Here is a 19078-nt window from a genome sequence, read left to right on the forward strand (position 1 = left end):
GGGAGGCCCTCATCAGATTCTTTTCTGGGGTTCTAGCTGATAGGCTGTGGTCACAAAGCTCCACCTCCAGCTTCCACTTCCCTCTTTAGAATTTCCAATTGTGCTCTGGTTGGCTCTCCTGGGTACCACCGATTCTTGTGGCTGAAATTGAGACTATCATTGATTTTCCTATTTTAGATCTCTGCTTCACCAACACCATGGCATATTCCAGCTCATAGCAGCCCTGAGAACTGAAATTATGCTGCCCATTCTCATGTGCAATTAAATGCCTTTTTTTTTTTTTTAAAGATTTATTTATTTATGCATACAAGAGCTGGGGTACAGGCCAGAGATGGGGGGGCGGTGAGAGGATTCACCAGAGACAGAGTGGGGGACAGAACAGGCAGATTGACCCAACTACACTGCTGAGGGAAGCCGCTGGCGAATCAGGAGAGGTCTGCTGCGCCATGTGGGTTGCTCCCTGGCTGACTGGGGATTGAACTCGTGCTGCAGAAGCTCAGGATTGCTTTATAGTGCGATGCTTAACCACTTGCACCACCAGGCCTTTCTCAAACATCAAAAATTTCTCAAATTTTGTTCCTTACTGTTTTTGGAGAACTCACTCTGTATGTAGTCTGCTGACAGGTTTGTCATGAGTCACCTAGTCTGGGCCTCTCAGATCTATCCAACCTGTCTCTACTGATTTTGTTGCATTTGAGACCCTGGGTATCACTGCCACAAATTGCTTACTGCAATTCTCTTCTAAGTGGTCACTCCAATTAAACCATCACATGCCACAATGATCACTTCCTTTGCCACCCTCATCTCTTGATACTTTCTGCCTCAAAACCCATTTGATTTAGACCCATTGTCCTGAATTTACCAAGTCTACCCATTGCTCCCTCTGTCTATATGTTCACCCCTCATTTCTCTTAGTGAAGTGCTTCTTGATCTTTTCAGTCACCAGGTTTCACACCCCTAGGTTTCTCCTAATCCTCTTGGAAGAAAATGGCTACTGAAGCAACATGAGCTCCCATCTTTGCTAGGTGATCAGAGAGGTTTCAGAGAGGTGTCTGACCCAGAACTTAGCAGAAATATACTTTTATTTTTACTGGAGGTAACCCTTGAGAAGAAAAAGGAGAAAAGGGTCTGGCATTGGCAGTTAGTGACACATAACAGTCTAGCCCAGGCTGGAAAGGGATATTTAGAAGATCTGGAGCCAATTTAGTTGGGAGAGAATTGAGTGTATTTCTAATTGTACTGGATAGGCAAACTTTTTTTTTTTTTTATTTACGTGGATATAATTTGCTTGGAGAAACAACTCAAATGTTCTCATTTCCCCGGCACAGTTATTGTATGCGCTTTGTACAACATTCATCACACAAAGCTGTAATTATTTGTCTTAGTTTTACAGGGCAATCTGGGTCTTTCTCCGCCCCCCCCCCCCCCCAGTACTCAGCATAGGGCCCAGAGTATCGCAGGTGTTAACACTATTTGAATGGATGGATGTATTTTTACTACACAGGTCCTTTAATACATTTTCCAAAGAATCTTCTACGTTATCCTTTGCAGCACCCCTCTAGGAACAAGCATCGTACTAACATTCACCCCTCAACCACACTTTCGTCCAGAATAAGTTAACTCTGGGGTGAGCAAGGCTGGGACTCAAATTAGCTTTCAGTAGAAAAAAAAATCTTTGCTTGGGCAAGATCTTGGGGTTACTTCCCGCCAAACATTCCTCCCATCTGCCCCCACCGCGCACTCCCGGGCGTGGCAGAGCGCGACGCCTTTAAGAAAGGGGCGGCGCACAAGTGGAAAGACAAAGCCCCTGGCCGCGCGCTCCCCCTCCCCCTCCGGCGCACCGCACGGACAGTGGTGCCCGGATGTCGGTGTCGCCCTCGGTGACAGATGGCGCAGTGTCTGTCTATGTTAGGGGGCTTCTCAGTCCTGACCTCCTTGAATTCCCAGCCTTTTGGTCCCCCGCTGTCCCCCACTTTCAACTCCGCGGTTGGAGGCCCGCACGCCTGTCACCGGCGCTTACATAACGTGACCTTTCACCTCTTCATACTGCCCTCTAGTGCGCTGCAACCCAACTACGCGGCAGGGGAAGGGGGCCGGACCCAAGCACAGAGCGGCAGCTCCTCTAAGCCAATAGGCTGCGAGCGCTGACCAGCTCTCCGCCTATTGGCGCTTTCTCCACCGGCGCCACAGGGGAGCAAGTTAGTGTGCGCGTCGGCCGGGTGGGGGGGAGGAGGGGAATCTCCCGCCATTTTTCAATAATTTCCTCCGGTGCAGCTGAGAAGGAGTCGTGACTGCCGGACGCGGGGACCCGTGGCGAAGGTCGGCGGGAGACTGCCGGGCGGCGCGGCCGTGTGCGTGGGAGTTCTGCGTCCTTGCGTCCGGCTCCATGGCGCTCTCGCGGCCGCGCCGGCAGTGAGGGAGCCGAGTTCGCGCCGCCCTCTCACCCCTCCCCTCCCCCACCCACCCCGGGAGCCAGGCGCTCGCTCCGGGCCGCTGGGCCTAGTGTGGCGCCGCGGGCTCGCCGAGGAGCCGCCGCCCGCCCCGCCGCGCCACTGCCGCCGCGATGGCGCCGCTGCTGGGCCGCAAGCCCTTCCCGCTGGTGAAGCCGCTTCCCGGCGAGGAGCCGCTCTTCACCATCGCACACACTCAGGAGGCCTTCCGCACCCGGGAGTATCCTTTTCCAGCCGCGCCGTTCTGGCCGCCCGCGGGGTGGGGCGGGGAGGGCCGGGGGCTTTCCGGGCCGGGCGGGCCGCGCAGTCGGCGCCGGTGGCAGCTGTCAGCGCGCCGAATCGCCGCGGGGCCTGGACGCGGAGCCCGAGCCCTAGTCGGCGCTCGCCGTTCCGGGGGCGGGCGGGGGCGCGAGCCGGTCCCGCTAAGGCCAGCCCGAAGCCCTGCGTCCTGCATCCTTTCCCCTGCGCCGCGCTTTGTCCCCGGGCCTCGCCGGCGGGGAGCGAACCACCTCCCGCGGTCGCTTAGGCCCGAAAGTAGCAGGGGGAGCAGGGAGTTCCTTGGCAGCTGCTTATTTATTTATTTATTTATTTATTTTAATTGAAGCTTTTAACTTAAGTTTTTGAAATTGTACCCCCGCGGCCTCGTGATCCGGCTTGTACAAGTCTCACTGCGTTTTCCCCGAATCTCTGCGGGGGCAATGGTGGTTTTCTTCTCGGGCACGGACTTGAGGCTGGCTATCCACTGACAGGATTGAGTGGCACAAAACCAAGAATGAATTTCCAGACTTAGTGAAAAGGAAGGGGGAAGAGATACCTGGGAGAAGCTGATGCCTCTTCTTCACAGGTTGGAAATTTACGACGATTTTAGAAGGAGATTGATATTTGTTAATACATTTTAAAAATACCATTACACCCTTGGTTTTTATGCTGTGCTTTCGGAGCACGAGGCGGATGTTTTAAGAAGCATCCTTTTAATCATTAAGGGTTTTTGCACGAGCTTAGTCTTTCAGTTAAAAGTTGTACGGCTTTTATTTACTTTTTTTAATGGATGTCAGATGAGTCCTCTTGAAGCTTCAATGTTGAAAAGTTGATTCTGATTCAGACTTTCTTTACTGTACAGAAAGCTTCAAGGGTAAAGGCTGACAAATTCGTCTTATCAGGTCATCCCGTTGGAAGGACTAGATTTCTTAATGTTTCTGCTTGCTTGCTTCCGTATAGGAGGAAGTACCCATGTGAGTGATCTCTCTTGATTTCATTTCTCTTTCTCTCTTTAGTACTTTGTAGGATAACCTCATTCTAGTTTGCAATTGTGTGGATGGTTGGGTGTTTATATACGAAGGTACCTGGAACGTGAGTTCATGCTTTAGGAAGGCTCTTGAAGAAATATAACTAAGCATCTTGAAACTGAAATAGATCTTGGAGAGTTGGAGTTTTCTGCCTCTTTTGTCGAGTGGGCCCAGAGCGTTGAGGTTGACTTGTTAAAGGTCACAGCCTGTAAATGTTGAGAGACTGGAGTAGAATGTAGTGCTCTTCTACCTGATCCCTGTAAGTAAAATCTGGAAAGGCACGTGGACTGCCGCTACTCTTCACTTGAATGCTGGCCCACTTTTTGTTTCAGTTTGTCATATAAGGCGCATTTAATAGAGGGTAAGGGTGGTGTTCTGGTTCTTGTTCTGTTAGGATTTTTTAAATGCTTTGGAGAAGTCATCTCCCTCTTCTAAATACAGTATTAGTCTATAGGTGCAATACTTTTTTTTTTTAAGTAACATTCCAGAAACATAAATGGAGTAAAAAATTGCATGTGGGAATCTCATCCTTTTAAAATGTCATTCAAATGTCATTTTTTGAGCCGTTGATGGTTACTTACACACTAATATCAGATGTTATTTTTCAGATTTAATTCTAGTGGGATAGAGGAAAGTTCTAGTTCTGTAATAGGTACTGAGCCCTATAAAAATGGCATTAGATGGCTAATTTTTAAGAACTGGCAATATAGACTTTCATATCATTTACTGAGGTCATGAAATATAGGAGAAATTTCTCTATCTTTTTTTAAAAGATATATTTATTTATGCATACAAGAGCATATAGGCCAGAGGTGTGGGGGCTGAGAGGATTCACCAGAGAGATAGCCGGGAGCAGAACAGGCAGACTGACTGAAATACACTGCTGAGGGGAGCAGCAGGTGAATCAGGAGAGGTCTTCTGCACCATGTGGGTAGCTCCCTGGCTGGGGATAGCTTCATGGGTTGCATCTTAACCCCTTGTGCCACCAGAGAGGCCCGAGAAATTTCTCTTGATAACGGTTGAAAACTGAAGTCTGAGAGGTTCTAGTAAATGTGTATTTCATAGAAATTCATTTTAAAATTTACCGTATTAGTATTTAGAATCCTTTTAACAAAGTAGCTCTTAAATTGTGTTACATTGGGGGTGGGGGATTGCTCCTTTGGGAATTTCTGCAAGTGGAAGCACTTGGAGGATAGAGAATGGTTTTTAAGCACTATGTGGTTGGTAGGTTGGTATGTTTCTTTATTAGGCTATTAGTGATTTCATAGAAAAGAACAAGCTTGAGTTGGGTGACAGCTGCATTTTGAAGTGTTGCTATTTCCAGTTCTTAATTTATATTTGCAATTATGTTTTTAATAGAATTTGATACTTTAAATTTTCTCCCAGTGCCTTTTGATTGTACAGCAAATTTGTATGATATTTTATTGACTTAAAAGCTGTGAGTTTTGGTATATTCCTGAAGGCATTATTGTACATCTTCATTAAACTTAGAAGTGAATAATGTCCACATTTAATGAGGTCTTATATATTGATGATGTTTATTGAATCTATGGTACATTGCTTTCTAGGGTAGGACTGTAGAGCTTAGTTGGAAAAATTAACTGTCAGAATCAGTTTTTTTTAAAGATTTATTTATTTATGCATACAAGAACTGGGGTACAGGCCCGAGGTGTGGGGGGTGAGAGGATTCACCAGAGACAGAGTGGGGAACAGAACAGGTGGACTGGCTGAAGTACACTGCTGAGGGGAGCAGCGGGTGAGACAGGAGAGGTCTGTTGTGCCATGTGGGTAGCTCCCTGGCTGGGGATTGAACTCGTGCTGCAGTGGCTGCAGACAGCTTCATAGGTTGCGTCTTAACCCCTTGCGCCACCTAGGAGGCTCCAGAATCAATTCTTGATGTGATTATTTGACAATAGGTTGATCTACTGACTCTTTTTAAGTCAAAATGGGTCTTAAGGAGGAACTGAAGCTGCAAGCAACCAGCTACAGATTAATATTTTTGTTAACTTGCTTTAACCTAGTTTCTAAAGGTTAGAAACAACTAGTTCATAACTTTTGTAGCTTCAGTATATGGTGTAAAGAAGAGGGGCTATGAAAATATACACATTGGCTGTAGGCAGAGACTGGAGCGTTTTGTGGTAAGAGTTGTAGTTGCAAAACAGGATTTTATTTATGGACAGTTGGGATACTGAGTCCTTACGTAGTTTTTTTTTTTTTTTTTTAAGGTTTATTTATGCATACAAGAACTGGGTTGTAAGCCAAAGGTTTGGGGTGGGGGGTAAGAGGATTCACCAGAGAGAGTGGGGAGCAACAGCAGGATGTACTGAAATACACTGCTGAGGGGAGCAGCAGGTGAGACAGGAGAGGTCTGCTGAGACAGGAGAGGTCTTCTGCATCTGGGTTAGCTCCCTGACTGGGCAGGATCGGTCCCATTCTGCAATGGCTGGCCATAGCTTGGTAGCGCTATGTCTTTAACCCCTGCGCCACCAGGGAGTCCCCCTTATGTAGATTTTTGTAATTCAGTTTTTTTTTAAAGTAACAAGGTATACCAGATTAGAGTTGTTTTTAGCTTGATGCAAACTAGTCTAATGAGAAAAAATAGGAGAAAACACAAATCTTGAGTTGGCACTTTGTCATTTCATTTAGAACTGGTAAGGTTATAGTTATGTTTAACCTCCAAACTTTTCTGGACCACTTTCTTGCAAGCTGTCAGGTGCTTTATGAAACAATCTTTATAAAGCTAGCGGAAACAAAAAATGGAGCATGTTATAGTACGGAAGTAACTCTTGAACTCCTGAAAAGGTAGATGCATAATGAGATAGTCTAGAATTTGAAAATATTTTATCATTTATAGCTTACATAACCTTTGGAGAATTGCTTTGACATTTTATCTGTAATTATATGTGCAGCAGTCCCTGGGACATAAAAAAAAGGCTCAACTGGCATTTGCTCTGAGTTGTTATTTGAGAGTGAGTGACTTATTTTGGTAACCTAAAATCGGAAATAGAATTTAAGAGATAGCTGACTTGATATTCTCCTAATGGGCTTTTTCCCCATTTTTTTCCCATTTTTTTCCCCTCTTGCTTTCTCCTAATATAAATTAAGGTAATAACCAGAATAGAGTTATATAAACTTAAAAAATATCCAATCATAGGGGTTTTTAGGGATTTCAATTTTAAAGTCAGTTTTTTTTTTTAAACAGATTTATTTATACAAGAGCTGGGGTACAGTCAGAGGCATGGGAGGGTGAGAGAATTCACCAGAGACAGAGCGGGGAGCAGAACAGGTAGATGGACTGAAGACGCTGCTGAGGGGAGCAGCGGGCGAGGCAGGAGAGGTCTGCTGTGCCTTGTGGGTTTCTCCCTGGCCGGCCAGGAATCGAACCTGTGCCGCAGAGGCTTGTGGACAGCTACACAGCACTGTGCTCAACCCGCTGTGCCTCCTGGGAGGCCTGGGATTTCAGTTTTAGACTTAAGAAATTTATTTGGATGACTAATCAACATTTTTGAGTTATTTTTCAGAAGCCATTCATTCTGAGATGTAAGTCTTAGGTTTATAGTGCAGTACAGTAGAAATAAAATGTGAGCCACATGTAATTAAGGTTGTCTTGTGACTACATTTGGGAAAAGGGAAAACAGCGAAAAATAGGAATGATACATTTTTTTCTCATTCCAAAACCTAGGCTGAAGGTACAGTCCTTGTCTGCAGTGTGCTTTTATAGTGGCAGAAAGGGCTAAAGGAAACCATGATGACCTTCTTAAGCTTTCTCTGCTGCTTTATTGGTCAAAGTGAGTCTTGTGACCAAGCTCAACATCAGTGGGGAGGGAATGTGCATTCCTTTTTATGGAGGCATTATAAGCAACTGGGCAGTGGGTGGCGATACAGAAGAGTAATACAGTCTACCTTCAAGGAATGTTTCCTGTGGAAAGTTACTTTTATTTTTTTTTTAAAGATATATTTTCATTTATTTAATGCATACAAGAACTGGAGTGTAGGCCAGAGGTGTGGGGGCATAGAAGGGGCGAGAGGATTCACCAGAGATAGAATGGGGAGCAGAACAGGTAGATCTACCGAAATACACGCCTGAGGGGAGCAGCGGGCAAATCAGGAGAGGTCTGCTGCGCCATGTGGGTAGTAGCTCTCTGGCCGGGGATTGAACTCATGTTGCTGTGGCTAGAAATAGCTTAATAGCTATGAGACTTTAACCCCTGTGCCACCAGGGAGGCCCTGAAAAGTTACTTTTAAATTGAGATCTAGGGCCTCCCTGGTGGCTCATGGGGTTAAGATACAACCTGTGAAACTATCCATAGCCACTGCAGCACAAATTCAATCCCTGGCCAGGGAGCTACCCACATGGTGCAGCAGACCGCTCCTGACTGGCCTGCTACTCCCCTCAGCAGTGTACTTCAGTCAGTCCTCCTGTTCTGTTCCCCACTCTGTCTCTGGTGAATCCTCTCACCCCCCATACCTTGGGCCTGTACCCCAGTTCTTGTATGCATAAATAAATCTTTAAAAAAATAAATTGAGATCTAAAGATGATTAGAATTTTGTTAGGTGAAGAATAGCGTATATATTCTTTGACAGGTTTGTGAGTTTGAAGGTTCTTTTTTTTTTTTTAAGATTTATTTATTTATTTATTTATACAAGCACTGGGTACAGTCAGAAGTGTGGGAGGGTGAGAGAATTCACCAGAGCCAGAGCGGGGAGCAGAGCAGGCAGAAGGACCGAAGTACACTGCTGAGGGGAGCAGCGGGCGGCAGGAGAGGTCTGCGCGCCATGTGGGACCCTCCTCCAGTGGCCGGGGAGCAGCTGGGGATCGAACCGGTGCTGCAGAGGCTGCGGGCAGCTTCGCAACCCAGCGCTCAACCGCTGCGCCACCGGGGAGGCCCCTGAAGGTTCTTGACTTTAGAAAATTGAAGGAAGTTTCATAAGGCTAGGGTGAAGATTTGGCAATGAGGTTGCTTAATGATGAGGGTATATACAGAAAAGGGCAGGTCCTTGTGATATAGATTGAGGAGTTTGGATTTTGCCTTAATTTTAGTGGAGGCTGTTGAAAAATTTGAATAGGAAAGGAGCAGGGTTTTAGGTTAGGAAGAGCACGTGACTTCAGTATTGATAATGAAACTGCTGCCTTAAGATTAGAGGGAACTAGACTAGTGAGGCCATCATTAAATAATTAGGCAATAGGTGGTGGGGGTCTGAATAAATTTACTAGCCTTTGAGGTAGAGAGAAGTTTAAATAAATAAAGTAGTTTAAAGAAGTTTAAATAAATAAAAAAATAAAGTTTAAATAAATAAAGTAGATTTGACAGAACTTGGTGATTGATTGGGGCGGAGTCAAGGATATTATTTTGGTTTTCACTTGGTTAGTGTCATTCTCTGATATAGAAAATCCTGGAAGAACAAGTGTTTTGTTATGACTAAGAGTGGCAGCATGGGGTTGAATAGGAAGTGTAAGATGTTGTGTTGTTATTTGTGTATATTGCCATATGGAGGGGTTCGTATAGGTAGTGGGTGTGTGGGCCTGGAGTTCAGGGGGAGGATACTGAAGTGATGACAGACAGTCTTAGCAGATGGATCATAACTGAAGTTCTAGGAATGGCTGCGGTCACCCAGGATGAGAATGCTATGCTGAGAGCAGGGATATTCAAAGGAATCTGGGAAAGATACATATCAGTATAGAAGAGTCTCCTCGAAACCTATAATCAGTATTGATGAATACTTAATATTTAAGCACTTAATTAGCATATTTTTTCCTTTTTTGCAGGTTTTTTTTTTTTTAATTGAGGCAACATTGGCTTACAGTGCTGTATGTTTTAGAGTCATAGGCTCACGGGAGGTATAGGCTCTTGAGTAGTGTATCTTCATAACATGTAGTTTACTCCCACCACCAAGGCATCCAGAGTCCTCTACCATAGTCCATTGTGCCCACTCCCCACTTTGCACTCTCTTTCCCCTTCTTCTGGTAGCCTCAATTCTACAACCCCCCTTTTTTCCTTTTAAAATAATAAAAACCACAGAAATTAAAGCTTACCAAAATCTTGGAGTGATTTTCAGTTCTTTGGAAGCCAGAAGATTTCTTCCCAGTGGGAATATACTTGCATTTTAGGGGCCTGAGGGCAAATGAGATTTTTAAGTAATTGGAGAAAATGATTTTAAAAAGCAAACAATATTGAGAAGAAAATGGATATTAGGGTGAGAAGCACAAAGGATGAGAGAAGAGGATTACAAGTGAGGCCAATTAAAATGTTTTGAAATGTTTTGACTGGGTGAGGAAGTGAGGATCAGGGACTGGATTTAGATAATGACTGTTACTAGAGAACAAGGACTGGATTGAGAAATATATAAGTGGTTTTAGTTAGGAACTGAAGAGATGAGGATTATTTCATGATTTCTGTCTTGGACACTAGGACCATTCAGTGAGGCTGGAAATGTCTGTTGAGGAGGAAGTTTGGGAGGGAGAGGAGAGGTCATAAATGTTTAATTTAGAAAAAGTTGGAATTAAGATACCTTTTTTTTTTAAAAGATTGATTTATTTATGCAAACAAGAGCTAGGGGACAGGCCAGAGGTGTGGGGGGTGAGAGGATTCACCAGAGGCAGAGTGGGGAGCAGAACAGGCAGACTGACTGAAATACACTGCTGAGGGGAACAATGGGCAAGACAGTAGAGGTCTGCTGTGCCATGTGGGTAGCTCCCGGGCTGGGGATCGAACTCATGCTGTGGATAGCTTTGTAGGTTACGTCTTACCCTTGCGCCACCAGGGAGGACTGGAATTGAGATATCTTTGAGGCATTCAAGTGATACCAGTCTTGTATGCTGTTGGCTTACATGGGCACATTACTACTTTTAAAAATGACGACTAAGAACTCAATGTTTTTAGGACATACTTGTTAATCTTGCGTTCTCTCTAATTACATAGTGAATTTCTTAAATGTTACTAAATACTGTATTAGAATGTTATTAAACTTTTTGAATGTTTTAAGTAAATCCCTTTACTGATTCTGTCTTTATTTTACTTTCTATTCCTCAATGCAAACACATAAATAAAAATAGATGCATCTTGTTGATTATAGTTCCCTATGGAAGACATGCTATTATTTTCTTTTCTCTTTATAGATTTTAATAATTTTTTAGTGATTGGATTTACATCCCTTTATATGAAAGTGATTACTAATTTTTACTGTTGCTCTGCTTTGTTTTATCATTTAAATATTAGCACTAGCTGCTATGAAAAATAGATGATTGCTTTGGGCAGAGTCTGAGATTGATAAAGTGAGGGAAGGTACTTGTACAATTGGCAAAAAATACTACTTTGGATTGTCTGTGGATTTGTCCTTATAGTTTGTATTTTCACTGATCATAATCCTGGGAAACCAAAATTATTCATGTATTAAAAATGAGTTACTTGTTTAGTTGTGAAGGTAATAGTATAATACTTTTATTTCCAAGCAAAATGTTGCTTGGAAAGTGTAGAGATTGGCAGCCAATTCTCTAGTTGTGATATCATTTTTGTTTCCTTGCATAACATCTGTTGCCCTGCATAAAATAAAATTATGTTGTCATTTGTATTTGAATATGCATGGCTGATAGTGAATTCCACTTAAGATTGTTTGGAAAGCAGACCCCCCTGTTGGCGCAGGTGGTTGAGCACAGCGCTGTTAAGCTGTCCACTGCCTCTGCAGTGCCAGTTCTATCCCCGCTAGCCCCAGAGCAACCCACATGGCAACCCACATGGTGCGGCAGAGCTCTCCTGTCTCGCCTGCTGCTCCTCTCAGCAGTGTATTTCGGTTGTTCTGTCTGTTGTGTTCCCTACTCTGTCTCTGGTGAATCCTTACCCTCCCGCACATCTGGCCTGTACTCTGGCATAAATAAAATGTATAAATAAAATGAATCTTTTAAAAAAAAGATTATATGGAGAGTTACCATATATATGGCATTAACTTAAGTGATGTTTGCATCCTGTATCTTTCCTCTTTTCTGTCTCTCCCCCACCCCTCCAACAATGACTGGTAAATGGCTTATGAATGCAGTATTATTGGGGACAACATAAAGACTAGGTATTATAACAGAATTATTTTTAGGGCTTTATCGAATTTGTTTTTTATTTTCCCCCATCTCCTGGAATTTACTTTTATTTTATTTATTCATGCAAGAGCTGGGATATAGGCCAGAGGTATGGGAGGTGAGAGGATTTACCAGAGAAAGCGGGGAACAGAACAGTCAGACTGACAAACTACACTGCTGAGGGGAGCAGGGGGCGAGACAGGAGAGGTCTGCTGCGCCATGTGGGATTCTCACAGGCTGGCCTGGATTGAACCTGCGCTGCAGAGGCTGCGGACAGCTTCACAGTGCTGCGCTCAACCCACTGCACCACCAGGGGAGGTCCCGACCTTAAATTCTTTTTTTTTTTTTTTTTTTAAGATTTATTTATTTATGCAAGCACTGGGTACAGCCAGAAGCGTGGGAGGGTGAGAGAATTCACCAGAGCCAGAGCAGGGAACAGAACAGGCAGACTGACGAAATACACTGCTGAGGGGAGCAGTGGGCGTGACAGAAGAGGTCTTCGCGCCATGTGGGACCCTTGCTGGTGGCTGGGGATCAAACCGGCTCTGCAGAGGCTGCGGGCAGCTTTGCAGCCCAGCGCTCAACTGCTGCGCCACCAGGGGAGGCCCCCGACCTTAAATTCTTACTTGTATTTTGACATATATGTCATATTTTGGGGGAAAATTTTAGTACCGCACGTGTCTTGTGAAATGAAACTTGGGTGAATTTAAGAAACTGCATTTGTGCTAAAATATTAATATTGTATTTGTAAACATGACATGCTATACTTTTTAAGTATAATTTCCATTTTATTTTTTCCCAGAGGACAGTTTTTCTTCAGTTCTTGGAAACTTAGCTACTTTATATGGGCTTTGGTAGAGGTTATAATGCAGCCCCTGCAAATCTAAATTGGAGGGTGTTCAGTCGTTCATGAGAATGATCCTGAGTACCTTGCTGTATGTGGCATAGCTCACGTAGTATTATGATTGCGCATTCAGCTTGGGAAGCACATAGGCATCAAAGACACTTAGGTAATCTCCCTGATGACTCTAGCCTCTGCTATGTTTTGAATGACAAGCTTCTTTGTGGTCTTATTCTTGGGCACACAGGGGGTTCAGTTGGTACAGCAAATAAGCTTCAGGTTTTTGGGCACAACCATTTGTTCTTCTCTTGGTCACTGAGGCAATGAGGACAGAAAGAGGACAAATCATTCTAATCATACTTTACTTCTAATCATCTTTTTTTTTTTAAAGATTTATTTATTTATAAATTTATTATAAATTTTAAAGCTTGATTGATTTATATTTATTTTTTAAAGATTTATTTATTTATAACCAGGGTACAGGCCAGATGTGCGGGAGGGTGAGAGGATTCACCAGAGACAGATTGGGGAACAGAACAGGCAAATCTACTGAAATACACTGCTGAGGGGCACAGTGGGCAAGACAGGAAAGGTCTGCCGCACCATGTGGATTTCTCCCCAGCTGGCCCCCAGGATCGAACCTTCACTGCAGAGTCTGTGGACAGCTTCACATTTGGATTTGCCAATTGAAGACTTTTATTTCAGTTTTATCTTCTCATGATATACATTATAGAAAGGACACTAAGTATTTCTTAATATCTGTGATAAACATTTTTATGTGTGGATTATTTATCTCTGTTGCTTGAATATTGTTTTCCTGAACTACTGCTAACAGAGAGTATGAAGCCCGCTTGGAAAGGTACAGTGAGCGCATTTGGACATGTAAGAGTACTGGAAGCAGTCAGCTAACACACAAGGAGGCCTGGGAAGAGGAACAGGAAGTTGCTGAACTGTAAGTAACAGAAACATTGTCCTTCAAGCACTATCTTCACATAAATTGGAATACCCTATAATCATATGATATATTGGTGCCCCAGTGCCTTTATCTTATGGCATGTTGCATATGTTCTACAAAGCATGTGGAATGTATATATAATTGTGTGTGTACTTAATTAGGTATTTTCTAGACTTTTTAAGTATTTGCACTTTTTACCTTTTAAATACTCTGGAAATGTGGTTCTAGGTAAAGGTAACTGATACAAGCTAGAAGTAATATGGAAATAACAGAAAGTTTTCTTTATTTGTGGTTATTTAAAATTTAAAATGGTATTTACAGCAGCTATCAAAAAATTACACAGCTTAAAGACAGTTTATGAGTGGGATGGTTGAATTACGTGTTTTAAAAATTCCTATATATGTACAAAGTGCCTAATTGAGTATTTGCTCAAAGAAAACACAAAATTTGGGCAATAGGAGTATTCAAAAGATAAGCAGGAATTAAGGATAATTAAACTACTATTTTGGGGAGTTTGAAATAGAAGTTTTTTTCTGTAGACTTGTCATTGACTTCTCTTGATAGCAGATAAGCAGAGAACATACAGTTCAGTAATCTAATACTGTTCCGCTCTTTTGCTGTTGTAAGTTCAGTTGAGACCTGGGTTCTAGTAATGGCTCCGTTGCTGAATAATAATGAGTTAAGTCTGTTAACCTGACTCCTGTTTCTTCTTTGTTTGGGTTCCTTACATTGTTCCATTTTGAATTATTGTTGTTTATGTGTATGCCTTGTTTAATTTACTAGAACAGAGGTTGACTAGCCATTTCTGTAAAGTGCCAGTTTGTAAATATCTCAGTTTGTAGCCAGGTGGTCTTTGCTTCAGCTGTTCAACTCTGAGGTTGTATAGTGAAAGTGGACATTGATAAGATGTAAACAAACGGAGGTAGCAGTGCTCCAGTAAAATGTTTATGTAAAATTGGGCCGCACTCTGAAATTGTCTCATGGCTGTTAGGACCTCTGTAGGAAATAGCCTATCAACTTCTTGAAGGCATGACTCATACTTGATTTATTCTTGTATTGGTTACAGTGTTCAGGCACAATCCTTTGCACTATAAAAGCATTTACTGTTTGTTCTTTGCAGATAGAGACAGTGTCACCCTCTTGAGATATCTTTTGGGACAAAAAGTATATGTGTGAAAATTTTACGTAAATTAAACACCATTAATCTACAACAATTAAAGAATATAAAGAGTAGTAAGGAAGAAGTCAGTTACTGTTGGATGAAATGTGATTATATACCTGAAAAACCTAGAGAGAATCAAATGAAAAATTGTTATGAGCAAATAAGAGAATTCAGTTTCAAAATCAAAAAAAGAAATAAAAGTGCAGTGGGAGTTTAGTGCCTAGAGAGACTAACCTGGACTTTTTAGGGAAAACTTTATGGGACTACATGAAGAAGACTACATTCCTCCTAGTACTTGAAGGATAGTTTATCCAATAATAGAAGACAAGATCAGACATTTGTATTTAATTCAGCGAACATTATGAGGGCAACTGTGTGGACATGAGAGGCACATGATTTTGATGATTGGAATTGAGCTTTGCAAAGATTTATCTGGAAGTAGTGTATGAATGAGTTAAGGAAATCTGTAGGCTAAGTGACTGGGAGGCTTAATGGAAAGAGAATAAGTTTACAGGGGCCAAGAAAAGCGCTCATGGAGTTAAAGTCTGAAGACATTTTAGAAGGATGATTAAGCCAGGGGAGGGGGATTGTGGGGGAGATAGTGGAAAAGGGGGCAGAGGTAATAACTTTAACAAAGGCAGGGAGACTAGGTCTTGACTGAAGAATAGCAGATAACCTGGTGACTTAATTAATTGTAATTAATGAGGAGGAAGTTTGTAGTTTTAAATAGCACAGAGTGAGAATTTTTCCTTATATACCACATTGTAATATGTTAATAAACTTAATACTTGTGAATGTTGTCATGCCTGAAACTTCCCTTCATAATCCTGCAACATAAATATCAGACTATCTCGTCAAGTCAGATACATTTTGGGTTGTATCCAATTTTCTGCTACAGTAAGTCATCTGCAATAAATATCTCTGAGTCCATATGAAAGTTTTGATAATTGTCAAACTATTTACCAAAAGAGTTGAAGCAGACTACTACTACTACTACTACTACTACTACTACTACTACTACTACTACTACTACTACTACAATTACTTTGTAGTATTCATTTGCTCATAGTAGATACAATAATTAAAATTCATTTGTGCTATTTTGGTCATTAAAAAGTGGCTTATTACTGTTTTTTTACTTTGCAAAGGGCTTTCGAATTCAAGTTATGTTTTTAACTTGTTGGCCATGACTGATTTATTTCCTTACTCATAAAATTCTAGATATAAGATTTTGTGAGAATTAAGTGACTGAATGCATATGAAAACATTTAATTGATTGAGACATAATACAAATATAACAAGTTCTTTCCTCCTATTCAAAAAAATGGTCAAAAGATATGACTAAGCAGTTCATACCTAGCAAGAAAAAAATCTTTAAAGGCTAAATGAATAGGAACATGTTTAACCTTACAAATTACATGTCTATTTTAATTTTACAGCTGAAAAATTTAACTGGCTAGCTCAATCTGATAAAATTATTTAAAAGTTCTTTCTTTCTCCTGTGTACCCCACATAGTCTTTAATTTTTGTATTCCCTGATACCTTATATATATTTACTAAAGAAGTGTTTGAATTGACCTGCATTAAATCTTTGGATAAGTTTTGTGCATTTTCTTGGTAACTAAAAACATATTTGTTTAGTTTGAAGGAGGAGTTCCCTGCCTGGTATGAAAAACTTGTTCTGGAAATGGTTCACCATAACACAGCTTCCTTAGAGAAATTAGTAGATTCTGCTTGGTTAGAGATCATGACCAAATATGCTGTGGGAGAAGAATGTGACTTTGAGGTAAACATCTACTTTTTTTTTAATTGATTTGACTCATTAGTCATATGTTAGGATTGGAACTTCCAGCATGTTAAAAACTGCATTTATCTGTATGTAAAACTGTTACATTTGAAGTCTGCTTTACTTAATATCAAATACTATAGAAGCGACAAATTTTAAACCATATTCATTATTGAGGATGTTTAATACAAAAATTGCTACACTGTGTGTGCATTTGTGCCCTTGTTTTCCTTGTTCTGTCCCTCTTTGATGACTGCCATTTGGGCTTTTTTTTTTCCCTGTACTTTTTTCATACTTTATTTAAAAGACTTTTTTAAGATTTATTTTCTTTATTTATGCATACAAGAACTGGGTTGTAGGCCAGAGGTGCAAAGGTTGAGAGGATTCACCAGAGACAGAGTGGGGAGCAGAACAGGGGGATCTACTGAAATACACTGCTGAGGGGTGAGAGAGGAGAGGTGTCCTGTGCCATGTGGGTTAGCTCCCTGGCCAGTGATCAAATTCATGCTGCAGTGGCTGGCAACAACTTGATAACACTGAAACTTTAACCCCTGTACCCCCGGGAGGCCCTTAAAAGACTTTTTAGATGTGTTTAATCTAAATCTATGGTACGAATAAGCAAAAGTATTTCATTCTGCTACAATAGTGAGCAGTTGACTTTTTTCTTTTTTTAACTTGTTTTTTTGCTTTTCCAGCCAAATAGCTCAAGGATAACTATTACTAAAAGATAATTCTAAAACAACCCCTGTGTAATTAATTAAAAAACAAAGATTTAGGAGCTTGCATTTGTTACTATCAGTATGTATAGAATACTGGGATAGTGTTTATAATCTTATAGAATCTGCACAGAAATGCTGGTGGTAAACACATTCAGGTAACTTGCTCACGTTGATATAATGGACTAGGTAGGAGTGATTCCAGCTTTATGTAATTTAGTAGCTGACTAATAATGGCCTTTATGTCTCAAATTTCATCCTAAATAAATTCACTTGGAGGGCCTGAGAATATACATTCTTTTTTTTTTTAAGATTTATTTATGCATACAAGAACTGGGGTACAGGCCAGAGGTGTGGGGGGTGAGAGGATTCACCAGAGACAGAGTGGGGAACAGAACAGGCAGATTGACCAAAGTACACTGCTGAGGGGAGCAGTGGGCGAGTCAGGAGAGGTCTGCTGTGTCATGTGGGTTTCTCCCTGGCTGGCCAGGAATCGAACTCATGCTGCAGTGACTGCGGACAGCTTCATAGGTTGCGTCTTAACTCTTGCGCCACCAGGGAGGCCCCGGAATATACATCCTTGGGCTTCATTCCCTGAGAGTTTAGTTCAGAAGGTCTAGGAGAGGTCCTAAAATTTTGTGGTTCTAAAAAGCTCCAGGTTATGCTAATGCTAATACTCTGGCGAGAGCACTTTGAGTTATATTGGCTTAATAAGCAGGGAAGATATTTGATTATCTTACATAATAAGTCTTAGAGATAGGCAGTTCTAAATTTGATATAGAGCCTGAAAAATATTGCAGGGACTTTATAGCTTTAGTGATTTTTTTTTTTGCCACTTCTCCTCTCTCCACCCTCTTAGGTTTTTGTCCTTACCTTTGTTGCTTCTTTGTGTGAAATTGTGACTATTCTGTGAGAAAATGCTTAACTAAGCAAAGTAAGAATTTTTACCAAAAACATATCTCTGTTATGCTCCCTTTTCTATCTTTTCATGTTAATGCTAGACCATGACTTACATAACCATTCTTTAGCTGCAAGGAGACTGAGAAAGCAAGTACGCCTTTTTTAAGCCTCTTAAGAGTCAGGAGATAAGAGGGTATAGTGTAAGTAGCCCAAGAAGAACTAGTAATTGGTAGGACAAGGATTCAAATGTTTGTCTCTATGTCTGTCTCTTTCCAAAGTCCTTGTTCTTTAATTTACTGTGACTCCCTGTATCTCCTAGCTGCTGCTTATAATTTTAATGTCTGTGCGATCACAGAAGGGTTTTACATACATTTTAAATCAGTCAGCATCCTGGCAGGAAACAGATGGCATAGTCAAATAGCATAATTGAATTGAGTTTAATAAAGGGACTAGAGACAACAAACAACAGTCTGATGTGGGTAAAGGAAAACGAATAAGGAAAGGTTAAATATTCCATGGCTATCAACAATGGAGAGACTTTAGGACCTCCCTGTTAGCACAGCGGTTGAGCGCTGGGCTGCGAAGCTGCCTGCAGTCTCTGCAGCGCAGGTTCAAGCCCGGGCCACCGGCGAGGGTCCCACATGGCATGCAGACCTCTCCTGCCGCGCCTGCTGCTCTCCTCAGCAGTGTATTTCGTCACTCTGTCTGATCTGTTCCCCGCTCTGGCTCTGGTGAATTCTCTCACCCTCCCGCGCTTCTGACTGTACGCAGTGCTTGTATAAATAAATAAATAAATCTTTAAAAAAAAAACAATGGAGAGACTTTACTACTTCTAAACCCCAAGGAAATAGGAGGTGCTGGGTACATACAGGAATGAGAAAAGAGTAATGTAGTTGAAAATTGTAGTGAGATATAGG

General features: G+C 41.8%; 1 protein-coding gene across 2 annotated transcripts in view; it reads left to right on the forward strand.

Moving 5' to 3' along the window:
- The first annotated feature begins 2224 nt into the window (after positions 1 to 2224).
- Positions 2225 to 19078, forward strand: part of BAZ1B (bromodomain adjacent to zinc finger domain 1B) — a 71725-nt gene continuing 54871 nt past the window's right edge. Inside the window, exons 1-3 of one of the 2 annotated variants that reach the window (XM_037506834.2) lie at positions 2225 to 2670; positions 13478 to 13594; positions 16401 to 16545. In XM_037506834.2, the coding sequence (XP_037362731.1) occupies positions 2564 to 2670; positions 13478 to 13594; positions 16401 to 16545 (369 nt within the window). In that variant the 5' untranslated portion in view covers positions 2225 to 2563. The remainder of the gene's footprint in view (positions 2671 to 13477; positions 13595 to 16400; positions 16546 to 19078) is intronic. The other variant, XM_054693619.1, reaches the window with a different exon arrangement.

Source organism: Talpa occidentalis, unplaced genomic scaffold (genome assembly GCF_014898055.3).
Source record: "Talpa occidentalis isolate TD23 unplaced genomic scaffold, MPIMG_talOcc4v2.1 talOcc4.12, whole genome shotgun sequence".
NCBI lineage: Eukaryota > Metazoa > Chordata > Mammalia > Eulipotyphla > Talpidae > Talpa > Talpa occidentalis.